This window comes from Balaenoptera physalus, assembly GCF_965194825.1.
Source record: "Balaenoptera physalus genome assembly, chromosome: 17".
Taxonomy (NCBI): Eukaryota; Metazoa; Chordata; class Mammalia; order Artiodactyla; family Balaenopteridae; genus Balaenoptera; species Balaenoptera physalus.
The window spans coordinates 6,668,957-6,689,915 of NC_138895.1; the positions used below are offsets into that span (position 1 = coordinate 6,668,957).

At 44.2% G+C, this 20,959-nt stretch overlaps 1 protein-coding gene across 6 annotated transcripts in view; it reads right to left on the reverse strand.

Annotated features, from left to right (window-relative positions):
• Positions 1–20,959, reverse strand: part of NSMAF (neutral sphingomyelinase activation associated factor) — a 64,532-nt gene that overhangs the window by 2,927 nt on the left and 40,646 nt on the right. For 3 of the 6 annotated variants that reach the window (XM_082433003.1, XM_082433001.1, XM_082432999.1), the window contains 19 exons: positions 20,085–20,156; positions 18,470–18,578; positions 16,271–16,447; positions 15,152–15,231; positions 14,390–14,480; positions 14,228–14,291; positions 12,226–12,277; positions 12,001–12,121; positions 11,477–11,608; positions 10,707–10,749; positions 10,234–10,397; positions 8,676–8,784; positions 6,325–6,383; positions 4,032–4,099; positions 3,200–3,267; positions 2,683–2,806; positions 1,655–1,738; positions 627–777; positions 79–181 (listed from right to left, as the gene is read on the reverse strand). In XM_082433003.1, the coding sequence (XP_082289129.1) occupies positions 79–181; positions 627–777; positions 1,655–1,738; positions 2,683–2,806; positions 3,200–3,267; positions 4,032–4,099; positions 6,325–6,383; positions 8,676–8,784; positions 10,234–10,397; positions 10,707–10,749; positions 11,477–11,608; positions 12,001–12,121; positions 12,226–12,277; positions 14,228–14,291; positions 14,390–14,480; positions 15,152–15,231; positions 16,271–16,447; positions 18,470–18,578; positions 20,085–20,156 (1,871 nt within the window). The remainder of the gene's footprint in view (positions 1–78; positions 182–626; positions 778–1,654; positions 1,739–2,682; positions 2,807–3,199; positions 3,268–4,031; positions 4,100–6,324; positions 6,384–8,675; positions 8,785–10,233; positions 10,398–10,706; positions 10,750–11,476; positions 11,609–12,000; positions 12,122–12,225; positions 12,278–14,227; positions 14,292–14,389; positions 14,481–15,151; positions 15,232–16,270; positions 16,448–18,469; positions 18,579–20,084; positions 20,157–20,959) is intronic. The other 3 variants (XM_082433002.1, XM_082433004.1, XM_082433000.1) reach the window with 1 other exon arrangement.

Sequence of the window (20,959 nt, forward strand, 5' to 3'; positions counted from 1 at the left end):
GGCCAAAGCAGGCCCTGCGCCGTGATCGTGAGCCTGTCCATAAATGACTTCACCACGAGTTAACTCGAGAAAGTGCACCTCTGGGGCTCGTCCGAAGTCAGAGAAGAGATGAGCATTCCCGTCTGCACATCGACGACATTCAAACAGCCGTCTTCTCCTGCGCTGAGGACGTGGCGACTGTCTGTAACACAATACAGAACGTGGATACGGGTTACAGCTGCAGAAGTGTGGTTTAGATTATCTGAGATTTTACTTCTGAATCCAGGGGCCAAATGTTCGCTTGAGCTACAGCTACTTGTTGTATTGAACCAATGATGACTAGCCTCTCCCTGAGATGCTTCTGTTTTTAAGACACTGGGCTGATGACCCTTTGGTGTGAATTCATTTACACCTTATAAATTAATTTCTCCAGTGAGGTGAGGAATTAAGAACAGTACCTGATACTGCTTTTCTAATAGATACAAATACCACATATACCGTATTTTACCACGAAGCAGCCTTACCACCCATAGGCAAAACCTCTTTTATCAGCAAACAGTGGTTTTCTTTTTATATGCTTATTATATATTTCAAAATAATAATTCCAGTTCCCCTGGTGTTATCCGTATTGAAAAGGCTAATAGTACCTGGGCTGAAAGCAGTGTCACATACAGTCCCTGAGTGACATGGAATCTGGTGCAATACGGTAGCTGCAGTGAGGTCCCAGATAGTCACTGTGCCTTCTTTGGTGCCTGAAACCAGCAGTGTGCTTGCAGCGCTTAAACTGATTGTATCGACCTAGAGAAGAAAACAGACGGTGCTCCATTTAGAATCATGGTCGTTCAGCTGTGTTTCCCCGGCCCATTCTTTCAACACCACCTACTGAGTGATACTTCATTTAAAAGTGAAATTCTTCATATGCCAGCGAATACAATGAAGTATTGCTGGGGTAAATGTAACACTGTTTTAAAAAGAGCCTAAAATTGACAGTCTCAGAATGATAACTCCGTGAGTAATAAGCGGTAGCAGGGTGCCAGACTGCCCGAAGCGCAGCGGCTCCACGACCATCTGGGGGAGGTGGGCATCTCTCAGGGTTATGCTCGCGTGCCCTTCTTGAACTACGTAGTAGATAATAGGTCTCAACCCCAGTCAGTCTGCTGACCATGCGGATGAGGCACCAGTTCACACCCGCAGAGGAAAGGCAGTACCGCAGGCCAGGGCAAGAGATGCAGCCGTGACCTCGTGGAGATGGAGCAAGGGAAGAGGACGCGGTGCCAGCCTTGTCCTGCGCCCGCTGCACACACCATGCAGATAGGACAGTGTCCTCACCCTAGACAGAGGCCCCCTTTCCACCCTTGGTGTCAGAAAACATCTCTAGTTGCCCAGATAGTGTGAGGATGCCCAGGTGTTCAACGTCGTGCTCAGACACTGGTCTTTTGGAAGTCTAGCTGGACGGTAGCTAATTCTCAAAGAAACAGCAAACTGGAGGAAAAAAGAAGACTGGGAGGAAGCCCAAAGAGTCAGCTCCAAGAAAAGAGCTGAGTTTGCCTGTGCTCTCCTCCGATGAGCAAAATAAGCAAAGCAAAAGATCATGAACACACAGGTGAAGCCAAGAACATCCACCACCCTGGACGGTTCAGCTGGGCTCCCGTGCAGCTCTGTTGCCGGTACTCACGCTGACGTCGTGCTCCAGCTCGGCCAGCAGGTCAAACTGGTGTCTCCTGGAGCCTGGCATCTCTGCAGGAACCCCGGACCACACCTAGGACGGGACACATTGCAGAAGGTAGTTGCAAACACTTACTATAAAAGCATTTCTAACACGTGCAGGAAAAACTCTCCTGACTGACCAACTCCCCAGCTGCCAACAAAATGAAGTGTCGTGAGGCCCGGTCCCTCTGCCACATGCCTGAGCTTTTATTCCCGCCACCACGTGCTTCCCGAGAGTCCGCTGTACCCGTGTCTGCTTCCATCTCTTGGCACTTGCTGCTGTGACTTAAGTATTGTGTGAACTAAAGAAATCAGAGTGCGGAAGTGTTGTGTCTATTAAGGTTTTGAGAAGACTCAAAAAGGCAAGGCACCAAAAAAATTTACTGAAATCACGCATAGGCAAGAAAACTTAACCTACAAGAATGCCCCCCTCAGGGGCGGGGGCACAGAAATGATGAAAACCTCTTGAAGGAATTCTAATGGTTTTAGGTTCTTGCTTTCTGTTTATATAAATGCAAATTGGAAACCAGAGATGATGAATACTGCTGTGGTTTATGCAATAAAGTTGTGTAGCATTCCGAAGAAAAGGCCAAGTATGGTCCTACGTCAATAACGGTGAAGGAATGTGTGTTTCTGTGTCTGACTTTAAATACAGTGTCTTGCCTTTCAGTGATTCTCCACTTTAACTTGATATTTACTGATCAACTGCTAGTTCTGCAGCTGCGTGAGGTGAGAGGGGCTGCTGTGCGTTTCCCTCCAAGTCCGCTGTCTAATGCACCACCCAACCCCCAGTGGGACACACAGGACAAACTCAGGAAGACGTCCTCTTATATTAAGACGTGTACACACTAAACAAACAGAGGCAATAACCTTCCACATCCTTTTATGTCACTCACACTTTGTGAAAAAGTGACCGAACACACCAACAGCAGGGAGCTGAATGGCTTATAATATTTGTATTATCCAAACATTTTAATTTAGAAATTGTATATAAACCTTTACAGTAGAGTCCCACGACGCAGAATACAGCCTGTTGTCATGCCAACAGATCTTACTAACGGCATCATCGTGTCCCATTAATGTGTCCTGGCGTCTTCCAAATGCAATGGAATAAAAATAGCTAACATAAAAGATAATGAGAACTATTAAGACAGCATTCCAGCTTAATGTTAAGACTCTGAAATACATTTTCAAGAAACTTTAGATCATTTAATTCTATACTTATTAAGGCCCACTGGAATTACAAATTACTTGTTACCAAATACTCAAAATGTGAATTTAAAACTAGAAATTTCCAGGTCTGGCTCATCTGTGTTTTCACCTCAATTTAAAAACTTAGAGAAAAATAGAGTCCGACTGGAGAAATTAGTAGATTCAGATGATCACATCCAAATCCAGCCGAAATCATCTGTCCCTTTTGAAAACAACGGGAGATCCGCCCTCTCCTGCTTCACGCGCACACAAGGAGCTGCACTGCGTGTGGAACCGCGAAGGGGCCCGCACAGATACATACACGTTGTTATCCCACGAAGAGCTTACGACGGTGGCATCTCCTGGTAAAAGTAAACACGATGATAAAGCCTGAAATACAAATGATCCGACGTTAGTAATTTACAAAAATTAGTGAATCCTTAATGGGGTAAAACTGTCTTACAAGTTCCCCCCAAAATTAATGCTCAAATTCCGTTTATGTTGGCCTTCCTCATATTCGTGAAGTTTCTTTTCATCTGGCTAATTCCAGATGCCTAGTTTCTTCCCAAATGTAGGAAAGTCAAAGGGTGTCGAGTGCATGAGGACCTAGCCTGACGGTCCTCACTGCCCTGGGCTGAGGGACCCCTACTTACATCAGAGTGAGTCGTGAGGGGTGCAGGTGGGGGCTGTCCTCAAGAATCCAAACACTGGCTCTGGGTTACGGACTCAGGTGGGGAAGGAAAGCTTCCAAAAGTCTTTAGGGAATTCCAAAATCTTTCAGATGCTTTACATTAACAACAAAATGTATTTTTTCAGAAGAACTGATTTTCTAGTATTAGGTATCCTATCAACTCAGAAATGCATTAAGTTATGTAAGCAGCACATAGACATTTAGTCTGACAGTTCCAAAAAAGGCAAGATTTACTAAGGAGAATTCTACTTTTTTGGTTACAAAATAAAACCACAATAACGTGAGAAAGAGGCAACCTGAAAAAATTTCTAATTTAATTTAGAAGGAATCTATCTAAGGCATTCTGAACAGAAATAAACCGGATTGTTTGGGAAGAAACAAACTGTCATATATGCGTGTATATAAAACAAACTGCTACATGAAATGCCACCATAACACTGATGTAAAATTAAAATGAACTCACCATATTTGAAAATGATATACTTCTTTGTAGCATCTTGGATTCTTTGGAAAACATTTTCAAGGTGGAATCTAATTTAATAATGACAAAGCAAACATATAAGAAGGATTTCCTGACCCTTACAGATGACCAGCACACGCAGAGGTAACAGGCGAGGCGACCGAGGGCCATGTCCCCGACGAGGACGCTACGACGGTCTGTGGAATTCTATGATCTGCGGCTCCACAACAAGGAGGTCAACTTAGAGCCATGGCTGAAGGCAGAATTAAGCCTAATTACTGACACAAGCTAAAGAGGAAGAAAAGAGCAATTTTAATATTAAAGAAAAAAAGGTTTGGGCAATGTAAGTTTTTCTTTTTCACATAGCCCAATTATGGTGTGATATCCTTGTGATGCATGACCATTTACGGAAGAGAAGCATTAACTTTCTAAATAATAATAAACTAGGGATTACAATGTCCAAGCTCTTAATTTCCTTGCCTAACAGAAGCTTTTAGAAGTGCATCAAGGTAAACCTCTTAAAACGACAAGACTGCAAATTACAGTGTGCTCCAAACATCCCATATTTGCATTATGTAACATTACATTTCCTAATTTGAAAACATACAGCATGATAAATAAAAGGTCAGATGAGCTTTAAATAATGTCTTCTGTATAGTAAAATCTAATATTTCCACCTAATTTTTGCCAACACCAACACGCAGACGTGCACCGGGGCGTCCTACAGAAAACGGTCGGCCAGCCTGGTGTGTAAAGCTGCTTTTCTCAAGATCAGAGGTTCCCTCTCGTACTAGAGGTAATCACGTCAGAGGCTGCTGAGAGCTGGTGCCCCAGGTGATGGGGTCGCCCGTGGGGTCGCCCGTAAGCCTGGACACACACTGCACCTCTGAGAAAGAACTGTACTATGGGGTGATCAGCAGCGTGTACGTAAGTCAGTGATGCAGGTGGAGATAAAAATGCATATAGATCAGTAACGTGAGTTACTAACAGTGAAGAAACAAACAGAAAAAAAACCCAAAAGCTTTTGACTGAAAAGAACCCCCCCATGCCCCCTTATTTGGCAAGTTCACAAAGAAGTGCTACGCTTAATAAGCCTCAGAGGGTTAAAGCCCTGATGCTCGTAAAACTCACGGTTTACAAGGTCAGACCAGTACAGGGAACTGAGGGATTTAACAAACCGTGACAGACAAATCCAGCCAAGAATGCCAGCTTTGCTAAAAGGTCAGGGTCTCGTCTCGGGCGGTAACGCTGGCGGGAACCCTGGCAAAGCGCGACCGCTCCCTCACGTCACAGCATCATCGTCTTGGGGACCCTGGAGTGGCCCCGTGTGTACGCTGCACGCGAACCTACTTTGGTCCACAGTGGGATCATTTTCTGTGCTTTGTGGAAAACTCTTGTTTTACGAAATCTGAGATCATATTTGAAAGAGAAAGGAAGGACGCTATGGATGTAAAGCCACGATCCCAGAATCTGAGAGCAGTAACTCTGATTTACCCGGAGCTGTGTAGTTGGACAGCACCTTTCCTTAACTTAATGGATGAAAGAGAATTTCCTATGATGACGACCAAAGCGGCAGTAGCCAGCCGCTCACAGCCAGGTACGAACTCTGTCCAAACCAGGTGTCGTAAAGCCCAAGCAGGGCAGCTAAGCTACTCACTTCTCATCTCCGCTGCCCCCAGCGCGCCTGTCAGCACGCTTCAAACAGGACGGGGACGAGATAAACAATGACTTACGGTGTAGACGGCCAGGAAAGGCAGCGCTGTGGCTGCCAGCAGAGGCTTGACGCTTAGCCCTTTTGTAGGATCAAAACAGTGAAGTTCCAGTGTGTCATCAAGCTATAGTTACAAGTCCTATCAACCAGCCACTGCAGGGCTTCTGCGTGATTTTGATAACGTATAAAACGTATAAGACATTAACAATGTGTGAATTAGATTTCGAGCTAAATCCTCCAGTCAACACCCAGAAGCACACACCGAGTGACGAACGTGAAAAGCTGACAGCACGTGTGCCCTGTGCCGGCGACGCCCCGTGGGTGGCTCGGCCCTCGGGGCGGGAAAGGTCCCAGCACACGCTCTTGCCGCCCCAAATTCTGGGAAACCTTATCAGCAACAGAGAGGCATTTTTCATTATTGTTTTTGGCGAATCACAGTGGAATGTTATGCAATACACCACGAACTAACTGCTCAAAATTTATTTCACGTGGAGGCGGCACATGAAGGTACAGTCCTGCACCGAGTCAGGAAACTTGGACATTTATGATTCCAGGTAACCCCCCCTTTCAGGTAGGAAAACCTACCTTGTGAGGTTGTGAAGACAGATGACCCACTGCGAGAGACTGCTATTCCGGTGACTGCCCTGTTGGAAAACAAGGTTCCATAAATTACCACGTGCTAGGACACCGGTCTCCTTCAAGGCCTTGATTTAATTTAATTCAGCCCAAGTTTCTGTCATTGTTTTCGTCACAGCTCGTTCTGCTGGACCTGTCCCACCTTCCACCAGGCGTTAGCAAGTCATGGCTCAGCAACTCCTAATTCTGTCCTGGCAACGCCTGCGGCCAGAAAACACCCCGACCCTTAGCTCCCGGGCCGCCCTGCGCGAAGGCCGCCCCACGTCTGCCCCCTGGATAACCACAGTAACGCTAGGTGACCACCCCCCAACCCACTGACGCCCCCGAGCAGTCACTGCACTCGCTTCATGACTTAGCATCAGGCCAATAACGATGTCACTGTCTGGTCCTGAGACAGGCTGGGACTGGGGACCCTTTGCCGCAGTGCCTGCACCTGGACAAACGTCTCCTCCAGCAACAGATACAGAGAAACCGTGAAACTATAAGGGACTGAAAATAACTGCGTGCATGCGCAGGTGGGGCAAATTATGGGCAGCAAGATACAAAAAGACCAAAACACCCAACTGCCACTTCTGAAGAGCACTGCCCGTGCCCCCTGCACTCAGCACCACCCAAGGGGTGGGCACGCCACCTAAGCCCCCCCTCCGGCCGACCCCTGGACACACCCCACCCTCACCCCAAAGAGGGACCCAGCTCGCCACTGCCTCGTGGGCCCAGCAAGGGAACCTGCTGTTTGTTCTCACTCCCCTCCCCGCCGCGGCAGCAGGAGCCCCAGTAAAGCCTTGCCTGAATCTCCTGTCTGGCCTCTTATCAATTTCTAATGATTAAGGAGGCCAAGGACCCTGATTGGTGTCAGTCCCGGCATGTCCTCTTAAAGGTTCACTCATGTCTTCACTGCCTCGGGTGACAAGGCCCCTTTCTACGTGCCGTTTAGAGAAGGTGACAAAGGAAAGCTGTTGTTATAACGAATAAGGTGGGACTGTGGGTTGCTTTGCAGGAGGCTGTGCTCTGATTTGGAGCCATCGATCGGAAGGGGACCGGCCCGTTCCGTTCCACCCATGGCCAAGTGTACGTAATATCAAACGTCAGACAGGACGTCGGTGGCCCTGCAGCGGAACAGTGGGCCTCGTCCCTGGCCCTGAGTTTTCTTTTCTGGAACAGGATGGGTCAGCAAGGTCAGTGCTTCCCCAGCCTTCCCACCAAAGTCCATCACCGTCCCTGCAGACAGGGGACCAGGGACACTCATGACCCCCCTAGGGCCAACAGCAAGCCTGATTTGGGGGAAGAAAAGGTTTGTTAGTTTGTTTTTTTCATAGATCTTTATTGGAGTATAATTGCTTCACAATACTGTGTTAGTTTCTGTTGCACAACAAAGCAAATCAGCCATACGCATACACATGTCCCCATATCCCCTCCCTCTTAAGCCTCCCTCCCACCCGCCCTATCCCACCCCTCTAGGTCATCACAAAGCACCGAGCTGATCTCCCTGTGCTATGCGGCTGCTTCCCACCAGCCAGCTATTTTACATTCGGTAGAGTATATACATAGATGCTATTCTCACTTCACCCCAGCTTCGCCCTCCCACCCCCATGTCCTCAAGTCCATTTCTCTACGTCTGTGTCTTTATTCCTGCCCTGCAACTAGGTTCATCAGAACCTTTTTTTTTTTTTTTTTAAGATTCCATATATATGTGTTAACATACAGTATTTGTTTTTCTCTTTCTGACTTACTTCACTCTGTATGACAGACTCTAGGTCCATCCACCTCACTACAAATAACTCCATTTTGTTTCTTTTTATGGCTGAGTAATATTCCATTGTGTATATGGGCCACATCTTCTTTATCCATTCATCTGTCGATGGACACTTAGGTTGCTTCCATGTCCCGGCTATTGTAAACAGTGCTGCAATGAACTTTGCAATGTTCTCTCTGTGTGTGTATACACACACATTTGTTACCATGTTTTAAAAAAGATACGTTTTCCCTGACAATATCAGTAAATGCAACACGTGAGTAAGACATACCCTGTTCCTCCCGAACGTTCCCACCATCAAGGACCGGAGGGGCCGTGTACTTCTCTGAGAGGCACACAGCTGCCTGCTGTCTGCAGACCCCATCCCGTGCTCTAGAGTGACCGACAGCAGAAATGACACACATCCATTTTGTGCCAAGCTTTCCCGTGCCACACTGACCCCTGGTGGCTGATCACTACTATGGACGGTTTAGGGGGATAAAAACCAATCAAGACCCCCCAGGCCAAGACCCTGGCATGTGCGCAGCCGCGGCCGAGACGCTCTTACTCTTTGTGGATTTTGTGCTGCTCGTGGAGCTGCAGTCGCGTGATGTTACTCCAGGCCAGCGTTCTGCTTTCTTCCGTCAGGTCTTCAAAAGACTCTTCACCTGGAGAGACTACGTTAAATTGCGGCTCAGTCAGTCAGCTAAATTTCTAACCAGTGTCGGAGACGACAAGCGTCAGAGGCACAAGATTTTCTATTAAAATCAAATAACCAAGAAAGCAAAACGCCCACTGAAACAGAACTGCTTCGAAAGGTACTTGTTAGATAGCTCCATGTTAGTCAAGGGGAAGAATGAGGTGCACAATCGAAATAAAATAACAATCATTTGGAGAAAGATTAAAAAGTATCTTTGAATACTGCAGGTCTTTGTATACTTTTATCAACATTTGCAGAGTTTTCACTCCGCCCCTAAATTGGGAACTTCAGGAAATATGACACTGAGTAACCATTTCCTTGTCAGCAATCTTTGTAAAAACCTGACAGCTCCCTAAGAACACTGCCGTTTGCTTCTGGTTTCCAGACAAAGAAAGAAGAGATGAAACCAGTTACTATCGCGCTCCTGGACAGGACTAGCTAAGCAGTCCCTTCACTTCTGTTTTAAGAAAGGCTGGAACAATTTCCCTTTTAAGATAATCCTCGTGGATGGGTCTGGTGACTAAGCATAGCACGGGTTTAAGGGCATCACGAGATAATCTGCAGTCTTCATGACTTAACCTGCGGGGCGTTAGCTCCAGAGAAGCGCCGCCGCCAGCCCTGGGCCGCCTGACTGTGAGGAGCCCCGCTGTGTGGCCCGAGAAGCCTGGACGCTCCCGGGACAGAGCGCAGGACGGGAGAACATGAGAAACCAAGCGACTCTGCTCCCGAGGTTCCGTACTGTGTCAGACTCCTGGGAGCCTGGGGGTCTGAGGCTGCCTTATGTGAAGTGTAAAACGTGGGCAACTGGATGAAGGGAGCACCTTCTCCTCCCTTTCCAAATACCAGACGTGAGAACAGAGTCAAGTTCATTTTAGCACCTGGCATAGACGCTCTGTAAATGTCTGTCAAATGACTGAATAAGAAAACAGAATCAAATGAAGAAAACAGAGCAGCCCGAATTCAAGATGTGTGTGTCGGGGTGGAAGAGGAGAGTCAGGACGCTGGAAGTCATTCCTGGGAAAGAGCAGGAATGAGCAGGGCTACAGCAGTCACGGCCAGGGCGGATCAACAAGAACACAAGAATGGCTAAGAACCAAACACCAGCTGGGCAAACCTCAGAAAAGAAAGAACATAACGACAACAGTGACAAATACTGCCAAGTCTCATTAAATTACCAGAAGGTAAAAGTGGTTTGATTTCCTTTAAGGTCAAAAGTTAAACAAAACAACAAAAAAATACAACAAACAAAAAACCAGAAAAGATTTGCTTGTTTGCAGGAGAAACGCAGTGAGACAGTAGAACAGATCCTCTCTAAGCTGCCCAGGGTTCATGACTGGTCTTCTCTCCAGAATCCTCAGAAACGTCTTAATCAGAAAAGAGAAACAGAAGGTGCTCACACGGGGTTTATTCTCTTTTCAAAATTTACCTGGAGAATCTGCCGTGGAAGCATTATAACTGGAGGGCTGGAGCAAGCGTTTAACCTTTGGCGTGATCCTTCGAGGGTGCGGCGTCACAAAGAGCTGCTTCGGCGTCTGCCCGAACTCCAGGATCTGAGTGAGCACGGCTACCTTCTCGTCAGGGTCCTCAGTGCTTGAGGACAGAGAACAGACCATGTGGCGACCTCCGGGCGCAAGCTCCTTGATCTGTAGCACTTGACATTTGTGCATCCAACAGGAGAGAGATTAACCCTCAAACAGCAACAGACACTACGGCCGGGACTGTCTAGACCGTAACACACATCTTTTATTTCTGAGGCTCAGTAATTTACATAGTGGTGAAAGCAAGCTGTAATTCACCGTAACATTTCCATACCTTAATATCATCAAATAACTGCACTAATCATTTAGACAAAGAGGTCATTTGTACTCGAGTAGAAACTCCTTACTGACATATAAATACCTGTTCAAGTCGACGCCTCCTTCGTAGGTCAGGGGATGAAACACTGAAAAAAAGAGATGTAAAACACTATTGAAAGATGTACTGTTTCGTTATAATATACACTCTGTTTATTTAAAAAACTCAACAACTTGAAACGTTTATTCAAAGAAACTGATTTTCACTTTGCGAAACAGTCTAATAATATCCAGCTTGGGTCAACATCAAGCTGAACTATCATCTGTGGTGAGCAGCGATGTGACCGGCGGTGAGACGGTCTGCCACCTCAGTACCTCCCGGTCAGCGTGCCTCTGCCCGGGGAGCACAGAGCACCCTGTGCGGCGTGGGAGCGCTCAGGCCCACACGCAACCCCGTCGCCAGCGCCGACAGCCCGGCGGAGGAAGAACGGGCCCCGGGGAGGAGCGGGCTACCGCGGGCTTCTCTCCCCTCAGCCACAGGGACACTCTGGGGCCTTCGTGGGAACCGAGGCCACTGTTCCATCCTACCCCGACTGAGCTTTAGTAAAAGTGATGGAATGGGATGGAGAGTACATGCTAAAATTAGAAGACTCTAGCAAAAGACCTCTTGGGACCATGGCGAAGCGGGTATTTTTAGACAAAAGCACTTTCTCCCCCGCCTTTTATTCAGTATCTAATCTGGGGTCGCTGAGCCAGGAGGCACTGTCTGCTGAGACAAGATGCTTCTGCTAAGGAAATAAGCTGCTCTGAGCTCAGTTTGGGGGTTGCTTTTGTTTCCATCAAACGCTAAATGGAGTTTCAGCGACTGTTACACACCATTGTGGGCTCCAACAGCATCCCTCCCCTTCTGCTTGTAGCCAAACACGAGATCGATCCACTCGTGAAGGTGCTCTGACACGTAATCGCTTTCCAGGGCGTCTCTGCTCTTCTGGAGAAAGTCCTCGGGACCTAGCAGGTTAGACTCGATCAAAACACCCCAAGTCGCCACTTTACTTTCTCCCATTCCTTTCATCTATCCATATGCAGACAGAGCTTCTGGGACAGGCAGGAGGGACATATTTCTTAATGAGTCTCCCCCCAATCATATAAAATATAAATTGTGAGGGTGGGCGGAGAGGCGAAAACCATTTTTACGACACTTAGCTCTCTCGAATGCATAATAATGGTTTTACATCACAGACTCATAGAATACTTACAATTTGGAATAAGACTTTACCATCTCATTTAGATAGACGAATATACTGTTATTTTGAAAAATCTAAGCAACTAAATAATAATACTGCAATTGCACGACTAAGTAGAGAATTTCTATAATTCAATACTTCCAAGGTGGTACTCACTCCGTGCCCAAGGGGGGAGTTCTACGTCATCAACCATCTGCCCTCCTTGTCTCTTTCCCAAATCCAGCTTTAGACTATTGACTAAAAAGCTGACATCATCACCATAGAATTCCGGAATCAGCTAAAAGTTTCAGGGGAAGAAAAAAAAAAAGAACAGTAACAAACATTTTTTAAAGCAGTTACAAACCACAAGCCCAGTGAATCATCGGCTTGGTAACTGCTTACCTCTTTAAAATCAGTTGCACCATCCAAACAGTTTTTCCAAGTTTCTGCAATACTAAATATGAAAAAAAAATTCAACTGATTTTAAATCTAGGGTATGGAAACAGCAACAGCAGCACTTTCTAGGCTCCTGGGTGCTATTCTACACTTTACCTAAATTACATCATCTCTCTTATTAATTCATAATCCCCAATATTCACATGAGCTACCCCACCAGAGAACCTCATGTGAATATTGTGGATTCACAGAAGAGAAAACTCTGGGCCTACATAGGGAGTGAGCAAGGAGTCGGGATATGGACCCGGGGGGATGGCCCCAAGTCCAGGCCGGGGACCTCCCCCATACATGGCCTCATCGAAGGGCCACTCGGGGCAGGTGCTTAAACATGAAAAATCGCAGTTATTTTAAGGGCTCATTTCGAAAAGGGATTATAAACAGACATGTGTAGAGCTTAGAAAAAGATTGGAAAGACACAGACCAAAAGATGAACAATGAGTGTTATCTCAGTGTGGTCAGGTGCCACATGAAATTTATTTTCTTCTTCATATTCTGATTTTTTGGGGTAAGAAAAGATTACCTTTATAATAAAAAAAAATATTTAAACACTCACAGGGATTGTATTCAATTCATAGCAAGATTATTTAGAATAATGAAATGTTGGAAACAGCCTAGGTGTCCAACCATAGAGAAACAGTTAAAATAGTTAAAATAAATTATGGCATATGTTAGGATGTGATACATTAATTAAAAAAAAAATCACCGTTTTGAAGAACATCCAATAATATGGGGAAAACTTCAAGATCTAACAAAAGGCTATAAAATACAAAAGGCAGGACAAAAAAACTGTATTTAAAATATGTTCTCCATCACTAATCATTAGAGAAATGCAAATCAAAACTACAATGAGGTATCACCTCACACCAGTCAGAATGGCCATCATCAAAATATCTATAAACAATAAATGCTGGAGAGGGTGTGGAGAAAAGGGAACCCTCTTGCACTGTTGGTGGGAATGTAAATTGATACAGCCACTATAGATAACAGTGTGGAGGTTCCTTAAAAAACTAAAAATATAACTACCATACGACCCAGCAATCCCACTACTGGGCATATACCCTGAGAAAACCATAATTCAAAAAGAGTCATGTACCACAATGTTCATTGCAGCTCTATTTACAGTAGCCAGGACATGCAAGCAACCTAAGTGTCCATCGACAGATGAATAAAGAAGATGTGGCACATATGTACGATGGAATATTACTCAGCCATAAAAAGAAATGAAATTGAGTTATTTGTAGTGAGGTAGATGGACCTAGAGTCTGTCATACAGAGTGAAGTCAGTCAGAAAGAGAAAAACAAATACCGTATGCTAACACATATATATGGAATCTAAAAAAAAAAAAAAAAATCGCTCTGAAGAACCTAGGGGCAGGACAGGAATAAAGACGCAGACGTAGAGAATGGACTTGAGGACACGGGGAGGGGGAAGGGTAAGCTGGGACGAAGTGAGAGAGCAGCATGGACATAGATACACTACCAAATGTCAAACAGATAGCTAGTGGGAAGCAGCCGCATAGCACAGGGAGATCAGCTCGGTGCTTTGTGACCACCTAGAGGGGTGGGATAGGGAGGGTGGGAGGGAGACGCAAGAGGGAGGAGATATGGGGATATATGTATATGTATAGCTGATTCACTTTGTTATACAGCAGCAACTAACACACCATTGTAAAGCAATTATACTCCAATAAAGATGTTAAAAAAATATATATATAATTCACAATTGAATATCAAAAAGAAAAAAAAGATGTTAAAAAATAAAATATGTTCTCACATTTACACACACACACGACTACACAAAGCCTGAGAGGAATAGATACAACAATTACTGTAGTGTTTTTTTTCATTTCCTTCCATTTTTGTTTATATCTGGTTTTTTAAAATAAATGCATTGTACATGCATATTGAGAAAGTTTAAAAAGTGGTAAGTGAGGCATTTATGCCAAACCTGTTGAACATTCTGTCTGCGTTGTCGAATCTTCCGTTCTGCAGACACAGCATATACTCTGGTGCTAGAGGGGAAAAAAATCAGAGTTAAGCAAGATCACAGAACCACTGAAGAGTCCACGTGAAGTAACATTTCCCTGGGAGTGACGGTGAGGAGTCTTACCAATCCTGACCAGATAAAACAGCACGTAGCCCGGGGAGGAGTAGTGGCTGCCGTACATGAACTTGGGCTCCGGCATCTCCTGGTAGCGTGTCTACAACACAGGGAGAAAAAGTCCTGCTGAGTGCTGGCTGTGAAGACAATAACTGACTCCAGTAGTAAAAGCCTAAGGAAATCATGGCCTGGACACATTCTAGCCCCTAATTTCTCTCCTAAAGAGGAAAAGGAGAAGATAAAAAAGAGGGGGGAAAATCTGAGTAAACACAGCATTCTTGCGACAAGTATCTTGGTTTTCTTGGCCTCATGGTAACAATGTCTGCCGGGGCAGGACTGAAAAGAAGAAATTTTATACATCTCTTGTGCAGTTCACCAGAGAGCACCTTTGTGAAAATAAATGGGTAAACCTGTGATCGGCTCAGCTTCCTACCTCCTGAATTGTAAGCAAAAATGCAGATGGTGAGCAGCTGAATTCACAGGGGAAGGAAGGCAGCGGGCAGAGAGCAGAGGGAGAGAGAATACGCTCAGAAACTTCGGTCTCTCCAGGTATACTTGCCCTAAGTCTTGAAGAAACGAGTTTCAGGCACTATAAAAACACAGGGGAAGGGGGTTCAACCCCTGGTCAGGGAACTAAGATCCCACATGCTGTGTGGTGTGGCCACAAAGTAAATAAATAAATTTTAAAAAACCAACAAAAACAATCAAACAAACAAAACATATGCCAAGGCTCCCGGGTTGCTTAGACACCAGGAATCTGAGTCCACGTACCAGCAGCCTCTCCAGACGTTCCTTGTTGAGGGCTCCTACTGGCTTACTGAGATCCCGGAAGGTTCCTGGATTTGACAGATCTTTAAAAGAAAGAAATTTTTAAAAATTACTTAAAATAAATAAAGCAAACAAGCTTACACTTAATAACATTATCTCCCTGAACGAATTCACATGCACATTTATTTCCAAACAATAAATAGCTTTTTAAAAATTGAGACAGATCCATTAGAATATTTCCGATGATTATTAATATAGCTGTAAAGGTTAGAATCTGAAGACCTAATGATAAAAAAAACTATATTCCAAGTAAAACAACAACGAAAAATAAACAAATTTCAAAAGCCATTATTCTACCAAAATTTACTTTTTAAGTTTGAATTATAGTGAATATTATTATTCTGTGATAATAGCATAATTTGAGAACTGGGGACCTGAATATTATCAGATAAATAAATTATATTCCTAGAAAATCTGTTACCTCTTTCAACTACAAGGGTGCAATAAGTGAACTGTCAAAAGTAATTTAGTGTTCACAATATCTAATTTTAAGATATTACAAAATAAAATTACAGTACAATCACATTTTTGGTAAAATAATTTGAGAGAGAGAAAAAAGTATATATACCACAAAGTTAAAATGGTTCTCTCTCGGTAATGTAATTATTGATGAGTCTTATTTCCTTCTTTGAGTATTTCAGAACTTTCTAAGTGTTCTTTAATGAACAGCTATTACGTTTGGTAATCACATTTTTTAATGTGAATTGAAAAATAATATGGTAACCTGAGGCACAATTTTCAAAGTGAAAACTTAAGTATTTGAAAACATAGTACTTATTGGTAGCAGTGGTAACACTGGCTGAAGATCCCATGCATGTCTTCTGGGAGTGGCTTTCAAGAAGTATGTGAGTAGTTTTTTTTAGAATTAAAAAAAATTCAGAGACAGTAGAGAAAACATATAGAACACACGTAATTCCCATGCCACCCATCCCGTATTGTGGCATGGAGACGGGCCATCCTGAGTAATGAAATCAAACGGGTTCTCCTCTGTTCCCGAATCACAGCGTGGTTCTAGGAGGGAACGTGTTCTTTGCTCTGAAAACCCGGCTCTGTGGCACGCACCCAGCTCGGAGCTGCTGTAGTCGGAGACGATCCAGGGGAACACAGGGTACTGGGAGAGGTCGTTGCAGCTGCGGTCGGCCAGCGTGTTGAGGTGCAGCAGGTACTGGTAGTTGGACAGGAGCCCGCGCTGCCACTGCAGCGTGTAGCCCTCGGCCGTGCGCTCCGCCACGTGGTGCTCTGGGGGGACAGGTGAGGACAGGCCCGGGTCACACTGAGCTCCACGTGTGCGGGCAACGGTCACTCAGCATGTGAAGGCGCTACAGAGGCTTTCAGTTTGGCCCTTCAACCCATCTTTGGAAAGTACATTTTAAAAAAAGAAAAGTAGGCTACAGTTTGTTTTCACCAAAGAGTTGTTCTGTCAAGTATGAATGAGCATCTCCAAGATCCAGGAGGGAAATTATTAAACGTATGATGTAAAACATCTCATATCTACTAAATATATGATATAAAACATATCACATCTATGAAATATATGATATAAAACAAATATGAAAGTATGGAGCAAATACATAAATATGACATGGTAATATATGTCATTTACTATATTTATATATAGTCTACAATATGTACTAACAAAGAATCCTTCCAAACGTGCTCGAGTTTTAATGCCTTTAAGAAGCCATGACCATTTGTAAAAGCTCATTTCCTCCATGTCTTATGAAAAGTAAAACGAAACAATCTTTTAGTTTTCTTTCAGATCTGGAAGCAGGGTACTACGGCTAATTTGTCACTGACTATGTATTATTTATGCAAGTGAGGAATAAGGAAAAGAATAGAAACTGCTGAAGGAGAAAACAGGTATCTGTCAGATTTCTCAAACTAGAAGGACCAGAAGGACCCCCCAGAAATAACTTCAGGAAAGAAGGAACCACAGATGGTGTGGCACCAATGATAACGTTCCTGTAAAATGAGTCAACTGCTCTATTTTGTTTAGAAAATCCTGCTTTCAGCTTTGTACTGGCTGCATCAAGCTTATCTAACTCATTTGCGGATTCAATATTTATTCTTTGCCAAGTTTCTTCTCTAATCAGCTACCAGGAAAGGGCTTAAAAACTCGAAACAATTATCCTCTGATTTTCCACTCTCAGAACGTCTCAGAGAAAAGTCTGAACAATCTCAGGAATAAACTCAGAGAGAACAGACACTTCACAGAAGCAGACCTTTTAGGCCATGGCAAGTTTTTTGACTTGAGATTTTAGGACTCACCATGAAAGCTGAGTTTTTTGTTGTCATCTTGTTATAGTTAGAAAAATTAAATGAAAAAAATTAAATCAGGAGGCAGGAGATAACAGTAAACTTATACCAAAGCTATACTTAAGCATTAAGTTAAACTGAATAACTTAGTGAGAGAAGAAAAAAAATATGAACTCTAAACCTACTGTAAAATATGTTCTTTATTGAAAATAAACTATTCCTCCTTGAGAGAAAACTTCTTTTCTAAGGGAGTAACTCACTATATGTCTCATAAATGGTTTCACTGCACACGGGAACAGCAAACTAAGATGGTATTAATAAAATCCCAACATTGATTTTTAAAAATCATTCCATTCTAGTCATCTGGCCATTTTGAAAACAAGAATAATTTAATTCAACCATACAACTTAATGTTTATGCTTGAAAAGAAAAGTACAGGTGTTCTCTCTGATAAAAGTGGGAAAATTCACATTTCCCATGGAAGACTGAGGAAATATTAGTTATAAGCAAACTGAGTCCCACGGTACCATACTGAGCATAGAAGGTTCATGTGTTCCTTTTGTACCGTTTTCCAGCTTTGTGATTAAGACCACGATTAATGATCACAGACACATGACTGGGTAACTCACTGTCTCACATGAAGAAACTGAGTCCTGGTTTTCATGAACTAACATAAGACAGGACTGGACATAAAAATAATTAGGTGGATTCTTATATAATCCATTCAAATTGGGGGTTGTTAAGATACAAAAAAACATTTAAATATATTTATCAAAAGTTTTTAAAACACAGGATTGGAGTGAACTATTAGCAAATTTCATTTATATTTCCCTTGATTTTCAATATGCCATTCTGCTAACTCTAGTTACTGGTGAGAAGAAATAAGCAGAACCACAGGGAGGCGATTCTAGATGCAGCACTGTTCTCCTCTTACTTCCCATCCCAGTTATGCGGGAGTGGAACTACCTTCACATGAACAGATATAATGAAGAGTGAGCACCAAACCTAGGTAAGTAGCAATGTAAAAATAGAGGTCATCTCGGTCTTGACGTTCATAGAACTTCAGGTAGACGTCGGAACACAGATCATCTTCCGTGCAAAACACTTCCAAGCCCTACAAATCCAGAAGGAGAAGAATAAAACAAACGGCATCTCAATGTGAGTGACGCAGGTACAAAAGCCTTTCAACTAAACACTTGGCATTTTTTATTTGTAGGTCTTGTATGCATATTCCCCAGCAATAAATTTGATTTATAAGGACAAGACGTGTGTCTCAGCTAAACTTTACAAAATCCCTTTTGGCCTTGAGGATCTTTACTGATCACAGCATTTGTGAGTTTATTATGTCGAAATTCAAAATTGGCTGATACGTGTCTTCACCTATCTTCTTCAGAGACAAAGGTTTAGCTTTCTTTTACAAATTAAATCATAATTATGTCAACTTAACAAACTGATAATTGAATAACTCATTTAATTAGTAGGATGCAGTTATTTTAAGAAAACTATGAGCTGCGTGAATGTTGTGAGGGTGAAGCCGAGACGGGACAGGAATAGACAGAGAAAGGGTGAAAGCACAGCGCTGTCCTAGGTTCAGATACAGGCTTCCAGCGTTACTAGTGAGGGAACTGAGGGAGTGAACTCCCGGAGTCTCAATTCCTGTGTAAAACAGGGTATCATCTACCTCACAGGGATTGCGCTGACAAACGAATATTGTACATAAATTGCCCAGTAGGCAGAAGGTACTTAATCAATGCCAATTTCTTCTTTTTCTGACTGCATCTCTATACCCAAAGAAGGAGGAGATTTTTAGTAGACTCTGTTTCCCTAATCCTCTGTTGGCACTGGAAATGGAGAATCGCCTTTTACGTAAAATAGGCAGGAAAACAGTTAAATTTCATAAATACAAAACACCAAAATGAGATGCTTAAATATCCACAATGCTCTTGTAATGCCACCAACTTACTGGTTAATCTTTGAAGGAGAACAAATAGATTTATATCGATGTCAACCTAAAATCCCTTGGAGTCACACCTTCCGTGGTGACTGGTTTCTACAGTAAGCGTGTGAGACTCACAGAAGTGTGGACACGGGCTTATTCAGGAGAATGGCGGCGGGGAGGGCCACCCAGGTGACTGAAATGGTTATTTTATCCATTCCTCCCTCTCAGCAAGCCTGAAGGCTGAATTAATACAAGTTAACCGTGAGGATACTACAGTTCCACTGAGAGCTGTTGTCGCAGCTTCCAGACTCTGCTCGGAGACCTCGCTGCTGCAACTGGGTGACAGCAAGGATCACTGGACCAGCTCTGCGTCCATTATCCCCACACAAACCCAGGAGGACCCCGAGAACTCGGGAGGGAGAAACTCAAGGGCACTTGAGCCCACCTGCTCTTGGAGCCAAAGCCTTTTTCCCAACAGCCCTCCCCCTACAGAAAGAGTCGCTCCTTCATAAACTTCCAGCGCAGCCAAAAGAAGGGGCGGCGGGCCTCAGGGCCCCTCTGCTCACACACAAACACCCGCGACTTTCAGACGAGCCCGAGGTGGGTGCAGGCCAGTAAACCACTGGCCAAACCGAAGATAAGACAGTCATCCTCTAGAGGAGGTGCTCCCCTCGAACTCACCAGAGGCATGAGACCGTGTCTCCTCTTGTAAATGCGGCGGATGTCGTGGAGTGTTATCTGGACCATGGGTTTCTTTAAAAGTAGAAAGACAATCTCAAACGTCAAGATTCTGACACAATTAGAAGCTGCCCTTCAGCTGCCCCACCTTAACTTCCTGACAGGTCACACCTGGACACCTGGAAAGTGAGCCCTGAGAACAGGGCATGCCTCACTTTACACGCCGGTCTGCCCTTTTCACTAGCTTTGTGACCGCGGACCACCCCCCCGCCGGTACCCCCCAGGATGATAATGCAGGCGTCTGGCTTTCAGGTTTCTGCAGGGTCGCTGAGAGGTAAGAAATATTAAAGGGTTGGTGTAGACCTCCTCTCAGGAATTTTCCTATTTTTACAGACCTACGGTTTGCTCAAAACTGACATACAGCTTTTTTTTTTTTAGAATCCTGTCTTTTAGCTCCTTAAACTACAGTGTAAAAAGGCTCATAAACAGCTATAGTATAAAGCAGGGCCTCTAAACTTTATAAGGAGGAAAATTTTCTCGCTTCTCTGGAGCCTTAAAATGCTAGTGAGAGAGGAACAAGGTTGTAAAAGGTACTGAGATTGGCTAAAAGGCGACAGGTCCACCCTCCTCCCCCCAAGTAAGAGGGAGGGAGAGCCTGCAGACGCAGGGTGTGTAGCCGTGGAAGCTGCCTGAAGGCTGGCCAAGGCCCCCAGCCCAGACCCAGGACCCTGAAGCTGTGGCTTATACTCAGATACTGTTGCTCAAGTATTGACCCAAGCCACAGCAACAGCGTTGGTCCAGCCAATTGATGACGCCACAAAGAATGCCATCAGCAATGTGTACTGTGTCCACTGGAGGCCCCGGCGCGTGTGCCCCAC